The sequence below is a fragment of the Aphis gossypii genome, chromosome 1 (genome assembly GCF_020184175.1).
Source record: "Aphis gossypii isolate Hap1 chromosome 1, ASM2018417v2, whole genome shotgun sequence".
NCBI classification, from domain to species: domain Eukaryota; kingdom Metazoa; phylum Arthropoda; class Insecta; order Hemiptera; family Aphididae; genus Aphis; species Aphis gossypii.
The window spans coordinates 43,752,776-43,775,923 of NC_065530.1; the positions used below are offsets into that span (position 1 = coordinate 43,752,776).

The 23,148-nt window shown below is 26.4% G+C and overlaps 2 protein-coding genes across 4 annotated transcripts; one reads left to right on the forward strand and one right to left on the reverse strand.

The window, feature by feature from the left end:
- Nucleotides 1-3,433: 3,433 nt before the first annotated feature.
- On the forward strand, nt 3,434-6,782 carry LOC114125960 (uncharacterized). Of its 2 annotated transcripts, none has more exons than XM_027989802.2 (6): nt 3,434-3,593; nt 3,844-3,997; nt 4,865-5,053; nt 5,909-6,034; nt 6,118-6,231; nt 6,318-6,782. In XM_027989802.2, exons 1-6 carry the CDS (start codon nt 3,520-3,522, stop codon nt 6,381-6,383), a joined length of 723 nt encoding a protein of 240 aa, XP_027845603.1. In that variant the 5' UTR covers nt 3,434-3,519; the 3' UTR covers nt 6,384-6,782. The 2 variants fall into 2 exon arrangements, with proteins under 2 accessions (XP_027845603.1, XP_027845612.1); XM_027989811.2 differs by lacking the exon at nt 3,434-3,593 and adding an exon at nt 3,623-3,762.
- On the reverse strand, nt 6,462-22,355 carry LOC114126140 (uncharacterized). 2 transcript variants are annotated; one of them, XM_050199982.1, is made up of 11 exons: nt 21,276-22,355; nt 19,162-19,224; nt 18,853-19,026; nt 13,945-14,094; nt 13,727-13,882; nt 13,616-13,630; nt 13,365-13,550; nt 8,324-8,394; nt 7,989-8,161; nt 7,745-7,928; nt 6,462-7,635 (listed from the first exon to the last, which is right to left on the reverse strand). In XM_050199982.1, the coding sequence occupies exons 1-11, from the start codon at nt 21,390-21,392 to the stop codon at nt 7,491-7,493; spliced, it is 1,434 nt and encodes a 477-aa protein (XP_050055939.1). In that variant the 5' UTR covers nt 21,393-22,355; the 3' UTR covers nt 6,462-7,490. The 2 variants fall into 2 exon arrangements, with proteins under 2 accessions (XP_050055939.1, XP_050055943.1); XM_050199986.1 differs by lacking the exon at nt 13,616-13,630 and having other exon boundaries at nt 21,276-22,347.
- Nucleotides 22,356-23,148: the final 793 nt, after the last annotated feature.

Here is a 23,148-nt window from a genome sequence, read left to right on the forward strand (position 1 = left end):
AGCAAAATTATGTTAGCACAAATATTAGTTGTATTATGAAAAATTGCACAGACTTTGTTGGTAGCTGTCAAATAATATAAAATACTCGTATAACTTATATAATCTCTCCTTAAAATAAAACTAGTTGTTAAATACAATCTCTGATTGGAAATAGTTTGAGTTATAAAAATATAGTTAAGTATCGAATAAATTAACGAATATAGTTCTACTTATAACGTACACGAAAAATGCACAAAAGTCTTTGACTTTGTGTACGTATAACTTTTACTGATCAATATTAAACTACGTACTGCAGTACCTAGACATTGAATGACCTGGCCAACCAAACTGAAATCAAATTTAGGTGGCTTATATTGTAAGTATAGGCCGACAATCAGCAAGTGAAATCAGCACATTTTTAAGTAATAACAAGAGTTTACAGATCATGTATCTTTTAAATCTAATAAAAATCTGAAAAATTACTTAAAATGTTGTAAAGAATAGTATTTAAAACATTGTAGCCCTCAAATTTTTCCTTATTAATCTATGTGGACATTTCCCTTACAACCTTCTACTGTAATAAGCTTGTATAATTGAAAATTACTTGTAATAAATATTATGAATTTTACGAAACAAAAACGAAAAAACGATTATTACTGGAAAATCGATTTCAATAATGTGCAGTGGTTTAATCAGCGAATTGAAGTGTTAGAACGCAGGTAGTACAGATCTTAATGAGTCTGACAAATTATTAATTTAACTACTGATGATAATCGATAGTATGATACAAGTGGAATTATTTTTGGATGCATGTGGCGGAGACCACGGATTTCAAGACCTCCTCGGTATTGAGTATATTTTTTCCCGAAAACCTGAGGTACCTACCTACTTAATTAATGTATTTTTCAATATTATTTATTTTTTCTGTTACCGTGTAGTTGAAGATTTTGTATCAGTATTCTGCATCAAAATATAAGTATTTATTTTTTTTATTGTATTAAAACATAATTTTCCAGTTTATGTTTTAGATTTGTATAATCAGTTGCAATTTTTTTATTTTACAATAGTTACCATAATTGCGATAAATGGAATTTACTATCTAATATTCTACATAAAGGAAACAATTCATAGACATATTATTGTAAGCCTAACTTATGGAAAATTGAGTATTAAATGTTCAACTCTTAGATACAAATTTTTTTATAAATTTGAACTACAAAATAATTTGCAAATATTCATGATTTTGACGAATTTTTGTTGATATTTGAACTTCAAACACTAGGTAATAAAAAAAATGTGCTTATGTATTCTTATAATTATTGAATCACTATAAGACTAACTTATAAGGAACTTTATATTCAATTTTTAATGCAAGTTTCCTCACCACCTTAGCACATTATGAAAATTGATATTATATCAACTTTAATGTTGCATAAGGTATTGCATGTGGTGCGTTTTTTTTAATGTGGTTTCCCCGAGTATAAAATATTTAGGCCTAATCCACATCATAGAGGATAATGATAAACTGCATGACAGTAATATAGTAAGGGCAATTGTCATGATTTATCGTGTTATGCATATTTTAAGCTAAATTAATGATAATGTTTAAAATACATTTTTGATTTAATGAAATAGTATCTCATATTATGTGACCGGAAATCTACCATTACCCTCATTAGCAGTGTTGAATTCAAGACGTTCCTATATCATATTAAAGGTGATCTAATAAACGGTAATCGTTGTTGTGCAATTTGATTTCAAAATAAAAAATTATAAAAACGCATTCTACAATTAAAGATTAACATTGTTACATAATTTAGTTTATATTGATATATTTTTGTCTACTGAATTCAATACGACTAGTGTGATATGTGTACACATAAAGCTAAAATAAATATAATTAATACATATAAATTAATATTATATACTACTAGTTATACTATTACAACGGGTAGTATTTTAACTTAAATAAGGTTATTAAAATTATTTCTAATATTACACAGATAAATAATAAAATTAAACTTACTTGTAGGTATAATATCAAATATATTTTAATAGGTAATTGAGTAATTCTGTAATAGAAAAGTAACATATTTTTCACGTATCGTTAATAACAATCTATTGTACATCTAAAATCTTTCTTGTCTTTCTTGAATATCATTAAGATAAAAAATAAAATAAAACAAATTAAATGATTCTATACCTACTTAGAACGATGTGAATAATATTATAAAACGCAGATACTAATACTCATCTGATCACGATGCATTCTTGAAAAATTATACACTAAAATTAAAATTGTAAATTAGAATAAAACATTTTAAATTAAAGATAATATTTGTAAAACATAACTACTTAAAAATAAAAATTAATAGTGTACTTAGAATGAAAACAATTAACAGATAAATAAATAAAAAAAAAAAACTCCTACAAACTTTTCCGTGCCCGCCTTGCAAACCACTCTAACCCTCTAATCCTTGCTCTAAACTCTGAGTCCATTCCTGGGAACCCACCTAGAAGGTTAAAGCGAAGCTGGAACCGTGACCTAAAATAATTCTAACCCTCTTGTCAGTAAGTGTTGCCGCTGGGTGATTTCTTCATCAAGTCAATCATGTCATTAAACGTAATTCCTCAAACATGCTTATTGTAAAATGTATTTATAGATTGTATGTATTATAAATAAAAGTTAAAAAAAAAAAAAATCACATAAGTATAAAAATAATATAAACGATGAAATTGTATTCAAATAATTCTACTGACTGACGATAAAAATTATAAAAACAACAATAGGTTTAAATATATATTATTATAATAATATTTATGTTATTCTAATTAGCCAGCACAGTAATAAATTGTGAATGTGGATGTCCTTGCCCCGGGTGCTGTTCTACTCGTAGTATAAGGGCTGGTATAAGGGCGCTCTTAAGTGTCTACAACCCGCACACTAATACTAGTAAGGGAGCTAATTTTTTATTTGCCTTTTTTATTAGATCCGTTATTGAGCCGACTACAATACCGTCAATACTAACCAAGTGATGGCCGTAGAAAATTTGTCATCCTAAAATATATATTCAAATGTCTGAAGAAGGAGGCTTGAACCGCTCGAGGCGACCCAGGGTGGGCTGCTGCTCTTTAACCCCTACCCACTATTTCTACCATGTTCGTACTTATTTCATTGCAAGTCAATAGTCATGCGATAGTCTTATACAAATACCAATAAAGCGCATAAAATCATGGTTAGGGGTTACCAAGGTGATGCGTGCGCTGTTTTATTATTATGGTAGCGATGTATAATATAACCATATAATGTAGGTAATATATTATTATACCTAATAATATCATACTATGTAGGTACAAGCAGAGGAAGATGCGGCAGGTGTGTATATGATATTATTATATCGATAAGGCCAGAATCTAGTTTCTAGCCAACGTCGATATAATACAAAACGTTCGTGGCGGTAATATAATTACCTATATCTATATACACACTCGTATAATATACTTATACTGCCTATTTTATTATACCTACACGATTTAACAATGGATACCATGAGCGGCGGTGCGGACGAAAAAACGAAAGAAAAAGAAGACAACGAACGTAGTCGTACAATGAGGTATTATATGAGACTTTACACAGTAAACACGACAATATATAATAATAGTAATATGATAAATTGTACTTACAGTATTCCTAATTTGTATCGTCATTTTAAGTAATTTATTTTTTTTTCGCCACAAACATTCAGACTCTTTTTGACTGACCGTTTTACCATATACCTATAAGTACAATAGAAATATTTATTTTTATGTATATACTATTACCTATCTAATATTATTTTAATTTTTCTGTCTTTTCTGCCGTAGACCGAAATTGAAATACTCGCTGTCATACTGCCCGTCCATGTCTCGGCCGTTGGACTTTAGCGTCAAAGGTCCCGTGCCGATTTACATACACAAAAAACAGAAAGTTCTCACCGGTTGTTCATACATCGAACTCAAGTTGCAAAAACACTCTAAGGTGAGTATCATACATTTTTATCGTTTATCAATATTTCAATAGATATTTTGTTGTTTGCAGGTGGTAAATTTTATTAATACCTTTAGGTATATAGGCGTACCTAATTATAATATTATAATAATACGAGCACTTAAATTTTAATGATTTGACGAGCGAAATAGTAGAATGCTCTATTTCATACTTGTCACTTAGTTATTATTAGTTGAAATTTAGTTTATAAATAAAAATTCACTATTACAAGCGAAAGTAAAAATCAGTTTAAAAATTAAAAATTATTTATGAACAAAATGTTGCATACAAGTAAAATAAAAGGGAACTAATTATAAAGGGTATTTAAAATACTTATGGATATGTTTATAGCCAATAAGGTTTATTTAATATCATGTATCTTTGCATAAGACAAAAAATCAGTTTAAAGTAAAAATAATATAAGATAGTTACAAAGAAATTCTTGGAATTAAGTTAAACGACAATTAAACTACTAAACTATTAAAAAACATAAAATTTATTTTTAATTTAAATCCTAAGTAGGTATAGTTAAAACTTTAAACGTATCATCAATAAAATAAGCGATTTCAAATTTTGCAGTACTTATTAAAATATTTAATTTTTAATAAATGTTAGGAACTACCTACGTATTTTATTTTATAAAATGGATGTACGATTTTTTATTCAAGATTTATTTAAGATTAATACTTAATAGTTCGTGTTTAAAATATAAGGGGATGGTAATCTAAGGTACCTTAGTGCCAAGGTGGATATATATATAATCCACCTTGCTTAGTGTCTACATGTTTTATAATCACCTGCAGTGATTTACATAGATCTAATAAATAATAATAGGTATGTATTATCCTTTGATGGTAGGTGGGTGAAATAACGTTCAGAAACTATTACACGGCCAGTGTAAGTGTGCTACTGTTAAGATCGAATACTCTGCAAGGACCTTCGATGGGATCGAGAAACTGGGAGGTGGGCATCAAGAACCGGACTCTAATGAATCAGCCGCACTGCGAAAACGGCGCACAAGACTATTTCTCGCTATGTTTCACTGAGGTACGATAAAAAAGTTATAGAGCTATTATAGATAGGTAGGTAGTCAAGTCGCGATAAGTTAAAAACTTGACATATCTATCGGATTTTTTTTTAAAATTCGCAAGACCCAATGTATTATTAGTCTCATTAACAGGAGCGGTTTTAGTAGTAAAAAGTAAAAACAGGAGGTGCAGGGTGTGATTTGTCGACATACATTAGCCACTTGCTGGGTAAAAAACCTTGAAAATTTAATGCAAGGTTCCTCATGAATTGTTTAAATACCAATTAAAATACATCAATAATAATATATTATAGTCACAATATTTTTTATTTAAAAATATATTAAAAGTTCGATTTTTAAAGCGAAGGATAGAAAATATATCATGAGGTTCTTTTAGTAGTTCATATTGAAACCAAAATATTATACAATTTGATTTTTTAGACATTTGTAGTTTAAATTTGATATTTAAATGTAGAATGATTTTAGTTATTTTGTTATAATATTCAAAAATACTTTTGTGGGGATTTGAAAGTTTTACTTACACACATCATTATATTATACATACAATGATGTTTTCAAAACATTACATTAATTTTATGCTATTGCCTATTTATAGTTTATACCATATTACTAATAGGTACTAGAATAAATTACTGATAATTAGTAGTAGTGTATTTCCATGACAATGTAGACTGACAGATCGTTTCCGCTAAAAATTGTTTGTATGTATGCAATGATTTATCATTGAATTTAAATTTGACACATCTGATTTACTATAGTAACTCAAAGACGAGTTACGCTCGACTCGTACTGTATAGCAGTGGTTAATTACTTTCACATTTATTTATATTCGTATATAATATATACATACATAGGCGTGGAACAACGTTTCAAAGCTTAAAATCATACTTAGGCAACCGTCGCCAATGTGCAAAACGTTCCACTTGGAAGAGATTAAGTTGTATGCAGATGTACCTCGATTCGGTAGACCGTTTTTCGAAGTGAGTTGCTGCTACCAGAGTATAAGAATCTGTTTAATAGTTTGAGAAATGTATTTATTTATTTTTTTAATTTGTTTTTCAAGCAAAAACTACCGCCTTATTTGATTCATAACACCACGACGGCCATTTCATGGAGACCTAGTACAAGAACCTGCAATGACATACAATTTGTACATAGGCCAGACATAAATAACAAGGTATTGCACCTAAAGTACTTATATATTATGACATATAATAAGTTGATTTTTAAATAACATTTACTTTAATTTATGTTTTGTTCAAGACTCAATGTCTTGGTTATGTAGTTGAACAAGTGCCAAACAATTATGACAGTTCAAAAATAACGTAAGTCCAGAACCTTAAAAAAGGTTCACGTCACTTAATAAAAAACTATGAATACATTATTTTAACACAAGAAAAACAATAATAAAAACTTACTCTTTTCATTTTATTGCAAAAGTATTATTATAATATAATAATAATGATTGTACATTTTAAATTATTACAGAAAAAAATATATAATATAAACATATATTATAATAAGAATTGCTATGATAAATGACTAAATTATTATAAGTAAAAAGAATTGTAAAATAATAAATTACGATCTTATATCATCTTTAAAATATAGCTCTATTTTAGATACAAGACACATCAGCATTTTGTTTAACACCTCAAAAAAAATTGAAGAGTACTTTCTTATTATCTTACCTTTTTTGTAATAATTTAATACTCGAAAAAAAAATAATTCACAAGAAAAGATTAAAAAATCATTGATTTTTATGGCTCTTCAAATACATTTTTGAGATTGAAAATCCCTCAGACTTGCTATTAAATTCGTCAATAATTTAATAAAAATTGCTTACACGATCATCAAATGAGCTTTAAGATGTATCACAGGTTTATCACTTGACAAAAAAAAAAAACTGTTTTATTTTGTTAAAATTTGAATCTTAACATTGTAACAGTTAATAAGAACGATTGCATTTTAAATAACAGATATGTATAAATCTCGCATTTTATTAGATTAACTATTTTAGTTAATAGGGATGGGTGGAAATTTAGAACTCAAGATTTCTGTATTTAATTCAACTATAAACAGAATCAATGCAGAAAACAATTTTCTCATTTAATCTATTATGGACAAAGTATACTGTTATGATACAAAAATATATATAGATAATACACGGGGTTTCTTTTTTAAAACTTCCAATAATTCAATACATTTATAATATTTGTTTTAGTACTTCTATTTTGAAAACTATGGTCAATTTCTATAATTCATAGTAAACTTTATCTGGTATCCGGTTAATACTGATAAAATAATACTCTTGTATCCATAAGTACGTCGAGAAATTAAAGCACGAGTTGAAATATAGTTAAAAAAATATCTTATGTACAAATACGAAAACGACATTATGCGAGGACTGAAAAGAACATTATGATTAAAACTGGTTTATGATGTTGAATATGTCTGACGTCCAGCCAACTCTAATAAATATCTATCAGGGTGATCTAACCATTCTTTTGATGTCATTTTTAATTTTCGGTTCTTCTCAGCCTCTTTGATTTGCCAGTTCTTTATATCCAATTGTACTTCTCTAAAATATAAAATACATATTATAATTAGTATTAGTGAATGTGTATTTAATTTTATATTTATGAAATTTACACTGACAAGAGAATTGAAAAAATAAAAGCAACAAATACCTATTTTTTGGTGAACCGCAACCCCATACTTCAACACTTTCCAACTTGTATGGTATGCCACAGTGAGTAACATGTTGAAACGAGTCATCAACTTCAATTGATGGTTTTCTTGGGTCGTTACCAGCTCTGATGCCCTTTGGGTATCCACGTATAGATGTGTTCAAATACATAGATTTTGGACCACCTTTAATGAATTGGCTGGTATTAAAAAGAATTTTAACTCTTAAGTTATTGAGATACTTACGGTTGATTACTTTGTAATAGGGTAATAATTGCAAAATTATGGTGTCATCTCCACCCCAGTATTGATGTGACTCCCGCCATTCAGATGTACCTCCCATGCAAAATAAAACCCCTTCATCACCTCGCAAGAACGTTAACGTTGGCCCCCGATAACTTAGTACATGGTGTAAAAACCTATAGAAAAAAATAAGAAGAAAAAAAAAGATTATATTTCAAAAATTAAGAGCCGCACACAAACGTTTTTTTTATTAACGTTGTATGTAAAGCATAATGTAAAACATATACATTTTGAAACAGGAATAAAGTATTCATAATAGTTTACTTGGAAATAATTACCTATTACTTCCGATACCGTGTTGATTGCTGTTGTACAATAGTGTCCAATGTGATGGACAAGAATAGTCCAACTGTAATAGAAATATAAAACATAAAAGCTCCGATGCTTTCAGCTTGTTTTCTATTACCAATTTAAAAACTATTACCCATTATTGCCTACTGCCTAGCTACTAATTACTACTAATTACACACTTGATTCAATTTGTTATTTCTATTTTATATTAGTTATATCGTTAATGGAGAATGATATTAAGTATTTTGGATAGTGAACCTATATATAGTTTATTCACTCTCATTTAATTTATGTTTTTATACAGTTCCATACCTATTGGCAACAACCTACAACTCGCAATTCATAATTCTGCAATGGCAATTAAAAAAACATAAATATTAAACAATTATTCATTGACTGTTTTAAATTAAATTTTGTTTTTTTTCCACGCTCAATTAGAACCATTTGATCTTGAACTGTACTATACAAACATATTCAAGAGACGTGTTATAATTCAGTATTGAATGATATTCATTATCAAAAAAATTATTTTTGTCCGCTATAATATGATATTATAATACTGTCTACTTGTCTAGTGTATGACGAAATCGGAGTGGAATGTAAACAACTACAGAAGGTACCTATCTTCCAAATTGTAATCTACTCGCAGAACATTTTTCAATTAATATGTACATTCTTATCAGATAAAAATTACTAAAGTCGCCTTGAAATAGGTAAATATGCTGATTCATGTCTGTGCAGCGTACAGCGTATGTACCTACTTCGTAGTAACTCCTAACACAATAGAATAAAATATGAATGACCTACATTTGGCAAAATACGTCTTTTTTATTTATTCCTTTTGTTTGTTTATAAAACTACGATGCTCCTCTACTTCCCACTTCATGCAAACGATACCATCGCAATCAATCGATCAAAAAAGTACCAAACATTATTATTTATTTTTTAATAATAATACGAATATTTAATTGGCAAATCAACACGATTGTTAAATTTGCACTCTCTTAGTTTAATATTCTTTCTGATCATAAAATAGTGAAAATATGTAACGTCTGCCGTCTATCGGGGTTCAAAAATAACAGTAAAATAAACAAAATAAAATGGTACGACAATAATAAAATTCTGAAAAACATTATGAAAAAATACTATATAATTAACTTACAAATAGATAGAATTTATATTACACGGTAGGTATGTGCAATTTAAAAATAGTCGTAACCAAATTATGTTGTTTTGTACGCACGTGCGTGTTTCGGTAAAATTAATCTATTTATAAATTAAAAGATCAGTGCAAAGTATTTAGGTACCACTCTTCGAACGAAATTACAGTTATTAGACTATTAATATAAAGTGACAAAATAAATTTCAAATTTGAAAACAATTAAAAAGCAAAATTATTTTAAAAATATATACATTTCAAAATTTATATTATGAGATTTTTTTATATATAGTTAGAATATTGTATGGTTAAACATTTCTACGTCACTATATTATTGTTTGAATTTATGTAATTGTATTAAAATATATGTAAAAAAAAAACAGGCAAATAAATACTATTACATTAGGTAGTATTTGGGTATAAAATTCAATTTAGAATAATAAAATGAAAAAAGTTTGTCAATCGCAAAGGTATTCATAAATATTTACAAAATATAAACAACAGCCATGTTATGTTTTAAATAAACTATTGACGATAATGAAACATTAGTTTTCAACTAAAAACTGTCTGATATTATAGTATACCTACTGTGATATGAAACAAAGCAATAAAAAATAATTAATACTTAAACATCATCCTATAAATGTATGCATTTTTCTAAAACATTTTTTATATTAAAAAGTATGTTTCTTTTCTGATTAAAGAGTATACGAGTATAGCCTATAACAGGGGCGTTCAAATAGTCGATCGCGGACAATTTCAAAATCGATCACGTTAGAATTTATTTTTAGGGCCACGCGGCCTCTATGTTTCTTAATAATTATAGTTAATCAATAATAAAAAAAATTTCTATGGAAGTCGATCCTCAAAGGTGAAGTATATTTTTAGTAGATCGTGAACAAAAAAAGTTTGGCCACCCCTGGACTATAATAAACATTAATATTAGTTACTATGATCAGTATGATCATTTAATTTATAGTTGTATTAATATGTGATTTTTATTTATCTATCTGACTACTTCTAACTTAAAAATACCTACACATAAATGCATTATTCAGCTATTGACACTACATAATTTTTTAAAAAAAATTGAAAATGGTGATTGGAAAATCATTTATGTACGGTTTTAATATATTTACGTATCAAGGACAATAGACATTGACCTTAACGGCTCAATAGTATCATGGTCACATTTATAACTAGCTTATATTATGTTTCTTTATTTTAAAAATATATAAAATGTTAAAATAATTGTTTACGGTTGATTTTTTTATATAGCTACGTATAATTTTAAAAAATGATTGTCTGTGACTTAAGTCCTAGAATAAATATAAAAGAATATTTGAATATTTGCGTATTATTACGAAATATGATCACTAAATAATCCACAGGACTAACCTTATGATCTTTGAACCATATTATTCAGGGGTTATTTGAAAATTTGAAAGTTTTAGAAATGATAGAGCCTATATTATTAGTCAATTTTGAGGCAGCATCATACCCGAATATTGTGTCATTTTTGTTTAACAAACATAATATCTACTATACCTATAATATGTAGTACTTATACAACAATTTTGCATTCAGTAGAACCAATTTTGAATTATAATTTTTAATATAAGAGTAAATCGACTTATTATAAAACTTAAAGGCAAGAATATTATTTATATTTATGTCAGTTTTTTTTACGATATTTGATTTTGTAAGCGAATAATGAATATATAATATATATTATTTTCTATTCAAATATTTAAAAATAATGTAAAATTTTACAATATAAAGAAGGTTATAATTTGATTAAAAGTTTAAAAATACAAAAAACTAACGAAAAAACACAGATAATTTTCTAACCTTTAAACATCTTAAAAGTTTATGAAAATTCACTCGAATAGTCTAGTATTAAAAAAAACAACAGAAAATTGGTTCTGCTGCATGCTAATTTGTTTTTGTACGTTTGAAAATATATCACGAAATGTTAAAACCTAATTTTTAAGATTATACCTAGTACCTACTCTATCTATGAATTATTTTGAAAATCCATATCAAGCAGATATTTTACAGTAATCAAGAACATATCAAAATCGTGTATGATAAAATAAAATTGAAACAAACAGTAGAAGTTGAAAAGAGAAGTCAATTGATATGTTATATTGTTATTTATTACAAATGAAATATTTTTAATGTACCAAGGTAATAATAATTTATTATTGCTTTTTTTTTATTGTTATTTTGATTTTTTAATTGAACACAAGCTAGTTTGTTTTCTTCGTTTATTCCTAGTTAGTTAAATTCACACTTAAGTTATTTATCAATTAATTCCTATTTAGAATAAATAATTTTGTAGAAAATTATAGATTAAACTATGTAATAAAACAACAAAGATAATAAGTATAGATTGAAAAATAATAAATTGTAGTATCAAAAAAATTGGGTATAATATTTTAAAGTTATATTAGAAATACTAATGAAGATCTCTGTATTAAATTTTAATCCTTAACAATTTAAATTAAAAATATTTTGAATTTTTAACAAAATAATTTCCACAGTTATGTGATTTTGACCTTGTTAATATTTGTAACTAAAACACTAACTACTCATGAAGAACCTTTTATTAAGCTTTATGATTAAAAAAAATTGTTATTAACATGAACAAAAAATAAACTAAAAATGAAGACAATTTAAAATGTTTATAAACAGTTCAATCAAACCAAAATATTTGAAGAAAAACAAAAAGAACAGATTATTGTTAAACTATTTCATTCCACTCAGAATCTAAAAGAGACAGACTAAAAACTTTATTTCTAAATAAAATTAATTAAGTATCAAAGTATTTTTGAAATTTAATTTTTCTTTTTAAATAATACACAAATTATAATAGTATGTATAAAAAATATTAAAACAAATGGGAAGAGCTAAATTATTATGTAAAAAATAGGTAAGAATAATAATTAAAAATTCAAATTATAATATATAAATTTCACTCGAAAATATTTGTAAAAACGAGAGTATAATTAATTTTAATAAGACATTTAATTGAGAATTAATTTTAAAATTTAACAAAAAAATAATGTAATATCTGATATATATATTGAATATGAAAAATTCACTTTTTAACAAAATTATCATGGTCATAAGCATATAGTACATTAATTTTTTTATCATTCTAAATATTATTATACAAAGATTGAAAAACTAAATTTAAACTTATGCAATATTATTTGCGAGTGTATTAACAATGTAAGTTAAATCAACCTAACAGTAAAATTAGTAATGAAGGAAAAATAATTAAATTAGTTTCTTCATACTTACAACAGTTATAAAAACTGGTTTTAAAAGTAGGATTGCCAACTATACTTTGTTTAAGTATACAATTTTTCATATCATCATTTCAGATATGATTAATGAATGAATGTTTTTTTTTGTTTTTTGTAAAATAATTTCTTTATAATGCTTAATGAAGATATGTAGTTGTTTCAATTTTCTAGTGTGATTGAATATAAAATTTTACAAAGAAAGTTTTACAATTTGAAGACTATTATTTTTATTATTAGTTTTAGAGAAATATATCTATAATTATTATAATATAATAATATTGTTGTGTTCCAATAAAATTATTTAAAACAGAAATCAATAATAAATAATACCTTTAACGACTGTAACTTAAACTAATATTATTTTGATTTGAATTAAATAATATTTATTATTATTAATAATTTTTTATATTTTATTATATCTTTATATTCAAAAAAATTTATACTTAAATAAGGATGAAAAATCTTAGAGAATGTACTTGTTATATACATTATTAACTTTGAATCAAGAAAATAGACCCCCCCAAAAAATAATTAAATTATTAATTAAAAACTTACAAATTTTGATAAGAAGTTTTGAGTGTTGAAACAATTTGGTGTTGGTTTGGAATGCAAAATCGGTTGAGTATATAATGCTGGTAATGTTGTAGATAATATCCACACTTGAGACAATGGCAATAATGGATTCTTTTCAGTTTTGAACAAGTTCTCTTGTTCCAAAACTGGAGTTGTTAATTCGAGATCCTGTAATAAAATAGAGTCAATTAATATTTAATTAAATCACAAAAAATTCAGTAAAATTTACTCACATTAGGTTCGTTTTCCTAATGAGGTAATAACAAAATAGAATCATATTCAAAATTATTAAATTGTTTTCCCTTCATAAAATCAATTATAGTTATATATGAATATATACTTACATTAGGTTTGGAATATGGGCACTTTTCAATAACGGATCTGTAACCAGTGGACAAGATGTGAACAATATATCGATGGAGTAAGACAATTAACCGTGGACAATGTTGAAGTATCCAATTGGTCAAGTAACCCACTTTTAGTGTTAATTTTTTATGAAACTAAAATTTAATTTAAATTAACATGCATACAATTAAATTAAGCAAATAAACAATAAACTTACTGCAGAATCAACAACGGCTTGAACAGTCTTAAATATATAACGACATGATTGAGGCCCTTCAGGATAATGATCCATTGCAAGTTTGTACACAGCTATAAGTAGATCTCGAAATTGGTCTTGATCAATTTCTTCTTTTCCATCAGCATACATCTAACAATCAGCAATAGTAAAAAAAAAGAATATTCTTTGTACATTGGGGAAGCTGCATATTAATTTAATTTATATAAAATTTGAAAGCAATATTATTATACTTTCAAATTTTTTTTAAACAATAATTATGATTTTCAGTTTAAAAAAAAAATGAAAGAGAACGGCAAAAATAATATATATGACTTATTTTAAATCAAATTATGTACCAAGTATTATATTTTATAATATATAATATTATGTTTTTACTTCTTTCCCAGAAACTCTCAAAAATTCAACTGATTAATCAAACAAAATATTTATTTTGTTTTAATATCATAACTTATAAATTATAATAAAGGTTTTTATTTTTTTATTAATGCTATAAATAAAGAAGTATTCACCAGACTACAAACATAGCAAATATTTATTTATTATATTTCTATAGTCTATACTTTAACACATGTGAACTATATGTTGATAATTTTATGAATTAAAATTTGTTACACATTTAGTATTATGGTACTGAGCTTAATTATAAAGGTAATTGTACAGCATACAGCTGTTATAACTTCATCATTACTAATATTTCATGTATGTTTAAAATTCAAGGGCAATATAGTGTATGCCTAGTTATTCTATTATTCACAGTAACAAACTAATTATTAATTAAAACTACTACATATTATCATAATATATAAGTTATTATTTCCATAGTTCTTATAAAAAGTATCATAATTTGTTATCATTAACTATAGAATATAAATTATATTGACAAAACAACTGAAATACCTATGGATAACCTTATTTAGAAGGAAAAATCAGTTTACTAAATATTTTTTTTTACTGTACATTGAAATATTTAAATTTATATTATTGTTTACAGAATTTAAAGTAAAAACAAGGCTTTGCACTAAAATTAATTAGAATCCATAACACCCTTTACATTTTAGAGCTGTTAATTCAATTTTGTAATTAGTATTTTAATAATTATTATTAACAAGCCTAGAATGTACTATGATTTTAAGTGAAATAAATAGTTTTTGGTCTAGATAACTATAAATTTGAATTCTAAATGGACATTTTGTAATAATTGATCATGGCCATGTGTAATAAACATATAATCATATTTATACTTATAGTTTTCAAAGACTTTATAAGAAGAATTACTATTTAAAAAAATATCCAGTATATTAAATAGGTACATAGTGTCAAATAAAATTTTCTTAAACTACGTAACCCCAGTGTTAACTTATATCAATGGTTATGAGCACCCAAGCAACAAGCGATCAAATACCAAATAACCTTGGGCCAATATTGTATTACATATTTATTGAAATAGTATAGAACATAAGTGTGTGCATGTGAAAATAAAGTCAGCGAAATAATGCCAGACAAACCCTAATCTCAAACCAGTCAAAGCTGATAATACAATTTGGTGTTTTTTAAACTGTGTTCTGTGAAGATCACTTCAAGGTTCTCCAAAACTTAAGTAGTTGGCGGAGGAAAAAAATGTTTATGCATTAACACTATTGAAACAAAGTAGAGGTTCTAATTAACGAGTTGAAATAACTTATTGTTAAAAGTAAGGATTTCACAATAAAAATACACATAAAAGGGTTCCAAAAATAAAAAAATTTAAAAAACGTTGACATAATGATTTTGTGTTCATAGATTTCAAAAATCATTATTTCACCTCAAGGCCGCAGTTGGAGAAAAATAATTCAAGAAGGGTCCAGACTCCTAAATCCCAATCTACTGCAGTATTGCCTCCCTTGTTAATAGGACCTACACATGCTTATGATAAAGAATAATTTATTCAGTTGTTATTAATTGTTACTATTATGTATTGATATGTATATTATTATCAAAGGGCTTGAACGTATATGTACACATAAATAAATAATATAATAATATTGTCATTGAATTGTCTAAAAATATATATATATACATATATTTATAAGCATTTACACTTAATAATTTGGGTGATTGATCTATAATTATACTATACTAAATACTTACATATCAATATAACCATTAACTTAATACTATATTAATTTAAAACTGTATCAACTAAAACTATATTTAAATAAAATAAAGGAATACTAAAGTAAATATTTCTATAAATTATGTTAAAATAAAATTTGGAATAATGATTAGATTTGAAAAAAAATATATATGAAAGAATTGTTTTGATGATATGATTAAGTTATATTATTGAATTACCTTTTTAAAAACCACGGATATCATTTACACATAATATTACGTATTAATTTACAAAGCATATTTATCGTATAGTTATACTGTATAAATTTTAATTTACAAACTAAACCTTCACTCTTCGCAGAATATCTACTGTTAGAAATTACATAGATATTATTTCTCTTTGAATATCAATAGTAGGTATCTAGATACATGCACACTATTTACTGCATTTATAAAAACAAATACATTTTCAACTAACTATTAGATAATATAGATAACAAATATTATTATCAAAATATTTATTGAATGAATAAATTGAAATGCATTTACTATGTAAGTTATAAAGTAATTAGCTAACTTAACAATTATATAATGACTGATTATAGTTTTTTAATCAGAACATAGGACCTCTATAAATGATCAAACAATAAACATTCCATAAGTTAATCTTATATAATTTAAGACTAAAGTCCAAATATATCTTTATAAATAATTTAAAATTTATATACCTTTATCAGTTAATAAAAATTGGTAACACTAACACACCACAATACTTTATAAATATTGTACAAATGTTGCATTAAATACTACAGCCAACGAAAAAAAATGTGGACTAAATTATGAATATAATATATTACAATATTTTATAGTACCTATACCAAATAAATTTCACTAAATAATTTAAACTGTGTTAAAAGAATGTCAGCGCACTATTTGTTTTCTTTCACTTAGCAACGCAAAAAAAAATCAAATTTGTTTTCAGCAAAATTACTAACCTTTTGCTATTAGTTTTAATATTAGAATAAATTTACTTATCATTAAACTTAAAGTTAAGTATATTATCCATGTGCTAATATAGGCTTAATTACGAAATTTGCATTTATACGAGAATTACAAGTATGTAAAATATTACAATTTAAAAATGCTCATATCTTGCATTAAAATTTAAACATTGTTAAACAGCCAATAAATATAACAGTTAATAACATAAACTTAGTTCTGCTAAATGCAAATCTACTATTTTGCATGTGGGTTCAAAGAATGAAAAACAAATAATACGCCAAATTATTGATTATTTATTATAATATATAACTAAATTGAATATGTAAAGAAAAGTTAAAAAGATGTTCTATTTATCAATTTCGAATAAAAACTAACTTTTATAATTGTATATATCTTGTATCTTCATTTAGTCAAACTAAATAATAATATTTTTAACCAATTTAGATGTGATATCCATTCAATTAATAGTTATACTTTAATGTCATAGTAAATAACATATATTTGTTTTACTATTAAAGATCAAATTACAAAATATATTTATGAAGAACCTACCAATATTTTTTCAAATATTTTAAAGTATAAAAAAATATAATTTTAATCAATAAATTTCTTACATAAATAAAATCACAAAATTATATAAGATGTTTGTACATACATTGGTATGTTTCATAACCATAAGACATAAAGTTATTTTCTATAAGTACCTTATAAAATTAAAATTAAAGGTACTACGTATATAATTATTTTAGCATATTAACCTGTCAGCAAAAATACTATAGAAATAAATCATTCAATTATAACGTGATAGTAACAAAAAATAAATCCAATATTCTATGATAGTTGGAATAATCAGTTTTCTAGAGTTCAATTAAAAAAAAAAAATTTCTGGTATTGGTAGTAATGAATCATTCATTATCATTTATCATCGACAAACTGAACAAAGTATATAGAGGTTAAAACTGATAGATTTAAAATTGGCAAGGGCAATTATCTATTAACAGTACCTGCCTATTTGAAAGTAATTTCCGAGGTAATTTCAAATATATAAGTAAAAATCAAGATACTTTACAATGCGCGAATATAATTAGTAGTTATTTTAAATTACATTTTAGTTTAGAAATTATATCAAGGATTAATATTTTTATGAAATCACAATGTTCATAATTGAGTTGGATAACTTAAATGACAGCTAATAACTTGTCTGATAATTTAAAATAAATAAAAACTAAAGGCTAAACACAGTTTTATCTTATATTGGCACAAATACAAATTTAAATTAGAATATCTGTTTTTTAAACCGTAGTCAACTAAGTACTCGTATTCTAGTTGTTAAGATGACATTAGATTCATTAGAAACTAAAATTAAAGTAACTTTTTATAGACTCATAAGCTATTATCAGATCAAAAATGTAATGCCATAAAACTACAAACTAAATAAAAAAAATATTTTTTTTTTCATCAAAATTTAACAAAAATTAACTTGGAAAATTAGTTTAAGTATTCATTAAATGGATTATCATATTTATAAATGAAATATAAAATACACCCACTACCCATTAACAAATACCAATATTACTAATTGAACCACATAATCTTCTTTTTTTTAAATATTTTTTGAATATGTTATTATTTATTAACTTGCATTAAAATTTAAGTTCAAATCAAAGTACAATCAAATTGTATTGTTTTGTTTAATACATATTATGCATTACATTTTATTATTTTAATGAGATGGATTATTAATTTGGTTATTATCTACCAATTTCATATATAAAATTATTAAGACTCGCTCACCGTGACGTACATCAATACTTGGCGGTCATCAGCCAAAACACTCAGCAAACGTTCAGTTTGGGTTTTAAAGTTTGAATAACTAATTACATGGGAAGAAGCAGGACCACCAGATGAAGTAACCAGAAATGCAAAAAGTTTACGAGCCATTTCAGGATATTGTGGAAACAAGTATCGCTTGAAAAAACATTTAAACACATATAATTAACATTAAAATTAAATATATCTATGAGTAATATTTATCTAATTTTTATTTTTATTATTGCATATGATAAAAAAAACTTAATAAATTTAGCTAAATTAGATGAGTACCTTAAATACACCACAGCCAATACCATTAATTGAATCTTCTTCTAAACTCTTTTGAATTAATAACTGAAACATTTAAGGTAAATCAGTGATAAAGCAATATTATTTAACAATCTTATAAATAAAAATATCTTTTAAATAGAATAATTTTACTATTTCCCAATCGTTAACAAGGTAGGTACATGAATACAACATATAACCTAAATTCACATAACAAAAAATCATAATATTCTTACATTAATGTTAAAACTTAATAAGTCTCGAAATATGAAATACATAAATGAGTTTCTATTTGAAATATTGCTTTAAAAACTATAAATATTTCATTACATTTGTGATATTCAATTGTTGCAGATAGCTATATTACGTTTCTATTCTCAATATAGTTCATAACTTGTATATTGCTAAAATTGCGGGACAAATTAAAAATTATTATTACATATATATAATAAATAAATGGTTGTTATAATATTTAAAGGTACAGTTAACAGTTCTGTTATTGAGTTAGAAAAAAATAATAATAACATAGGTAGGTGGGTAATTATTATGTGTAATATACTATTTTAGTTCTTTTAGGTATACCTATTAACTTAAAAATAGTTAATATTAAGTAGCTACATATAAACCTAGTTTAAGCCATAGGTAGTTTACAAATTCTTATTTAAATAGTAGTCTAGGCCAAAACTAGCTTATTTCAACTACAATTTAAGACATAATATATTATAAGGTATATTATCATGCCAGTTAATAATAATTATCTACCATTAAAAACCAACCTAACTAAAAAGTTGAATTATTTAAAAAAAAATACTGGTCCAAAATTTAGAAATTGGACATTTGATGTAATTATTCGAGTAAATCTGTGAGTCATTTGGGTTTTGGTTATTTTGAATGTTTAGAATTGAAATAAAATCAGTTGGATTATACTAATGGGTGTTTTGACTTTTGAGTTTTCATGATGTGATCATGGTTCCAATTAATTTGGGTGCTTAGCTCTAAATTAAAAAATAAATAAAATACTACAGAAATTTTAGAGATAATATATACTAACATATAGGTACACCTAATTTATAAATTTGGATAGGTAGGTGCGAGGGTAGGTGTCTCTATATTTACTGCTAAGTTAAAACAAATACTTTATTATACATCAACCTATTATGCTATTATCTATAGATATTTTAATCATTGGGTTTCATATCTAGAAAGCCAATAAGCAAATCTATATCCAATTCCATCTAAGATTGAACCCCTCAGCCGACCAAAACTCATTTTTTTGCGCATTCCCATTACACAACGACGACTGGCAATAACTGTCAGCCAATTAAAATAATAATAATAATAATCGCCTGAGAGGTCGACAATGTTTGGCGATTTAGTCTGTGTGCACGATAGTAGTTCATTTTTTTATGGAACAGGGTATAGCAAAATATGGAAGATGGATATGCTTTTCAATATTCTTGACTACATCTAACAAGAAATACCAACACAAAATATTTGTGTTAATGATATAGAGATACATAACATGATGTATGAAACCATATTGGGCTAAATAGATACAATTTAAAATGACGGACATAAAAGGTTTAACCCACAAAATAGTGTAACAAAACATTTTGTGATTCAAAAACTGTATGCATCTAATACATTTCAAAATTTTAGTTATCTACCTATATAAAATTAATATAGGTAATAAATAAGTAATTTTTCAACACAAATATTGACAAAATTTGACTCATAAAAAATAATAACTTTTCTGCTGTATAGGTGGCTACTAAAACTAATCAATAAGACTGATAAGAAGAAATCACAAGAATATATAATTTTTATTTAACCATGTAGGTAGGACAGGTAGGTACTTGAATGAATTGTGATTAATTCCTAAAAACTAAAAAGCAATACCTAATGGTCTTATATACCTATTTAAATGTTGTTGATAATTTAATTTAGGTTAAATTTGTTGAAACAATTATTTTATTTTATTAAAATAAAAAAAAAGGTTAAAAGTAAAATTACTCTGTTTACCTAGAGGTAGCTAATTAAGGATAATGCATGAGAAATTACCTAATAAGTCTAAATGTAAATCAGGATTGAATATTTAGTGATGAAATATATTATACCTTTCCAAGTTTTTCCATTGGTAACATGCCGAGTGTTGGGTCCTTGTTGAGAGAATTAATCCTGGCAGAGTGCAACTGTTCCTTGTGATTCAAATTAAAACTGTTGTGATTGCCCATTTTTATTTATTTTTTTAAATATCGACACTTGAGTTAATATTTTACTTGAATTCGCAACGAGCAAAAAAAAAAAAAAACCTAAGAGTATGAGTAATATTCGCACACGTACTTACGTTACAAACTTGTTAAAAATCAAAAAACGAAATACCTAAATTAAAATTTACAAAACAAAGAAAAGAAGGACTTGCGGCCGTCCGAGTTGCAAGCGAGCACCGCGGAGACCAGATATCAAAAATGTTTATTGCTGAACATGGTTATTGTTGTTGTTGTTGTTGTGCGGGGTGGTATGTATAACGAGTGTATAATATAGAGCCTATCGTTTCCGTGTCGAGTTCCGGTGAGGAAAATCGTGCGGAGATCGCGGATCTCGGCCGGGCGTTGTCGTCGCGAACCGATATCGGCGTCAAATAGCACCAGCACGTCCCGAACGAATTAATTGTCGTCGTCGTCGCCAAATGTGGTATAAACGTTGTTGACGTGCGCCATCGGAACTCGGAATAAATACGCGATTTACGAGCACACAAGGACGCGGCCGTTTGAACGTCGGCGTGACGGGGTGAAAAAAAAATAAAAAAAAAATAGATTCAACAGAAGTCGGTGATAATAATAATAGTAATAGTAATAATATTATATACACGAGTACCTACAACTATACAATAATAGTGCCAATAGTGGTAATAAACTAATAAAGAAGAAACATAATAATAATATTATACAGGTAAAACGGCGAGCGAGAGCGGACTCGACGGGCGGCGAGCAACAGCAGCGCTGCGGTTGGCCTCAACGCTGACGTTTCAACCGAGTCGGAAATCTTTTTATGAAATGGGACGCGGCGGCGGCGCAGGAGAGAGCGACGAGGAGACACGGAGTCGCGGGGCCGTCGGGAGTTGGCGCACCGAGCGCGATGGAAAAGGAAAACGCACTGTGGCCTCCTACCACTGTGCCAACGCCGTCCTTATTCAATCCGTTTGATTCAAACCGTTCTTTCCCCCCACGAACGGAATCGCGCGTTTTACACCGTCAGCGCTGTGGCGAGCTGGCCCGCGACCATCGACAACTTGACGTGAATACGTCGTGATTGGTGAATGGTGATTAGCCGCGCGGGCCGTAGGACTACTGTTTTTTTTTATTTTGTTTTTTAAGGACGGTAAAAAAACTGTTCCAAGTTCAGTGTTGTAGTGGTTTAGTGATTACCGCGATTGGCAAATAGAATAGAGGAAATAAGAATAGATAATTATTACCACTACCTATTATTATTTTTTTTTTTATTATATTATTTTTAGTAGTTGTAGTAATACCGCGGTCGCGGTACTATTATCACCCGGGTATCACCAAGTTGGACAACCCAAACGAAAATTTTAAATTAATCAAATTTATTGTGATTCATTGTTGTCGTTATTTTGTTGTTGACTGTTGTGCACAATAAAATAATAATATTATGTAAATCGACTAACATTCATAATAATCATGGATTTAGTATTTACATAATATTACTCATGGATTTATCGAGAATCGTTCTGTTTTTCTTGCGTTATTTATTTATGTCAAATGTATTTATTTGTTTTTGAACAGTTGCTATAAGTGATTAATTTTTACCTTCTGATAATCTGAGCTATAAATGCGGATAGATGGCGTCATATAATTGAAATTAAAAGTTTTTTTACAAAACCGAATAAAATATAAAATAAATAATATATTGTAATTTTGATTTTATAAAAAATATTCATTTATTCTGATTACATAAAATCATTCTTTG

Coding starts and splice junctions, on each gene's coding strand:
- LOC114125960 (XM_027989802.2), top strand. CDS start 3,520: ATGGATACCATGAGCGGCGGTGCGGACGAAAAAACGAAAGAAAAAGAA. Junction 3,594..3,843: donor GAACGTAGTCGTACAATGAG/GTATTATATGAG, acceptor TTTCTGCCGTAG/ACCGAAATTGAAATACTCGC. Junction 6,035..6,117: donor TCGGTAGACCGTTTTTCGAA/GTGAGTTGCTGC, acceptor TTGTTTTTCAAG/CAAAAACTACCGCCTTATTT.
- LOC114126140 (XM_050199982.1), bottom strand. CDS start 21,392: ATGGGCAATCACAACAGTTTTAATTTGAATCACAAGGAACAGTTGCAC. Junction 14,095..18,852: donor AAGTATTGATGTACGTCACG/GTGAGCGAGTCT, acceptor GCTGATTGTTAG/ATGTATGCTGATGGAAAAGA. Junction 8,162..8,323: donor CACGGTATCGGAAGTAATAG/GTAATTATTTCC, acceptor TTTTTTCTATAG/GTTTTTACACCATGTACTAA.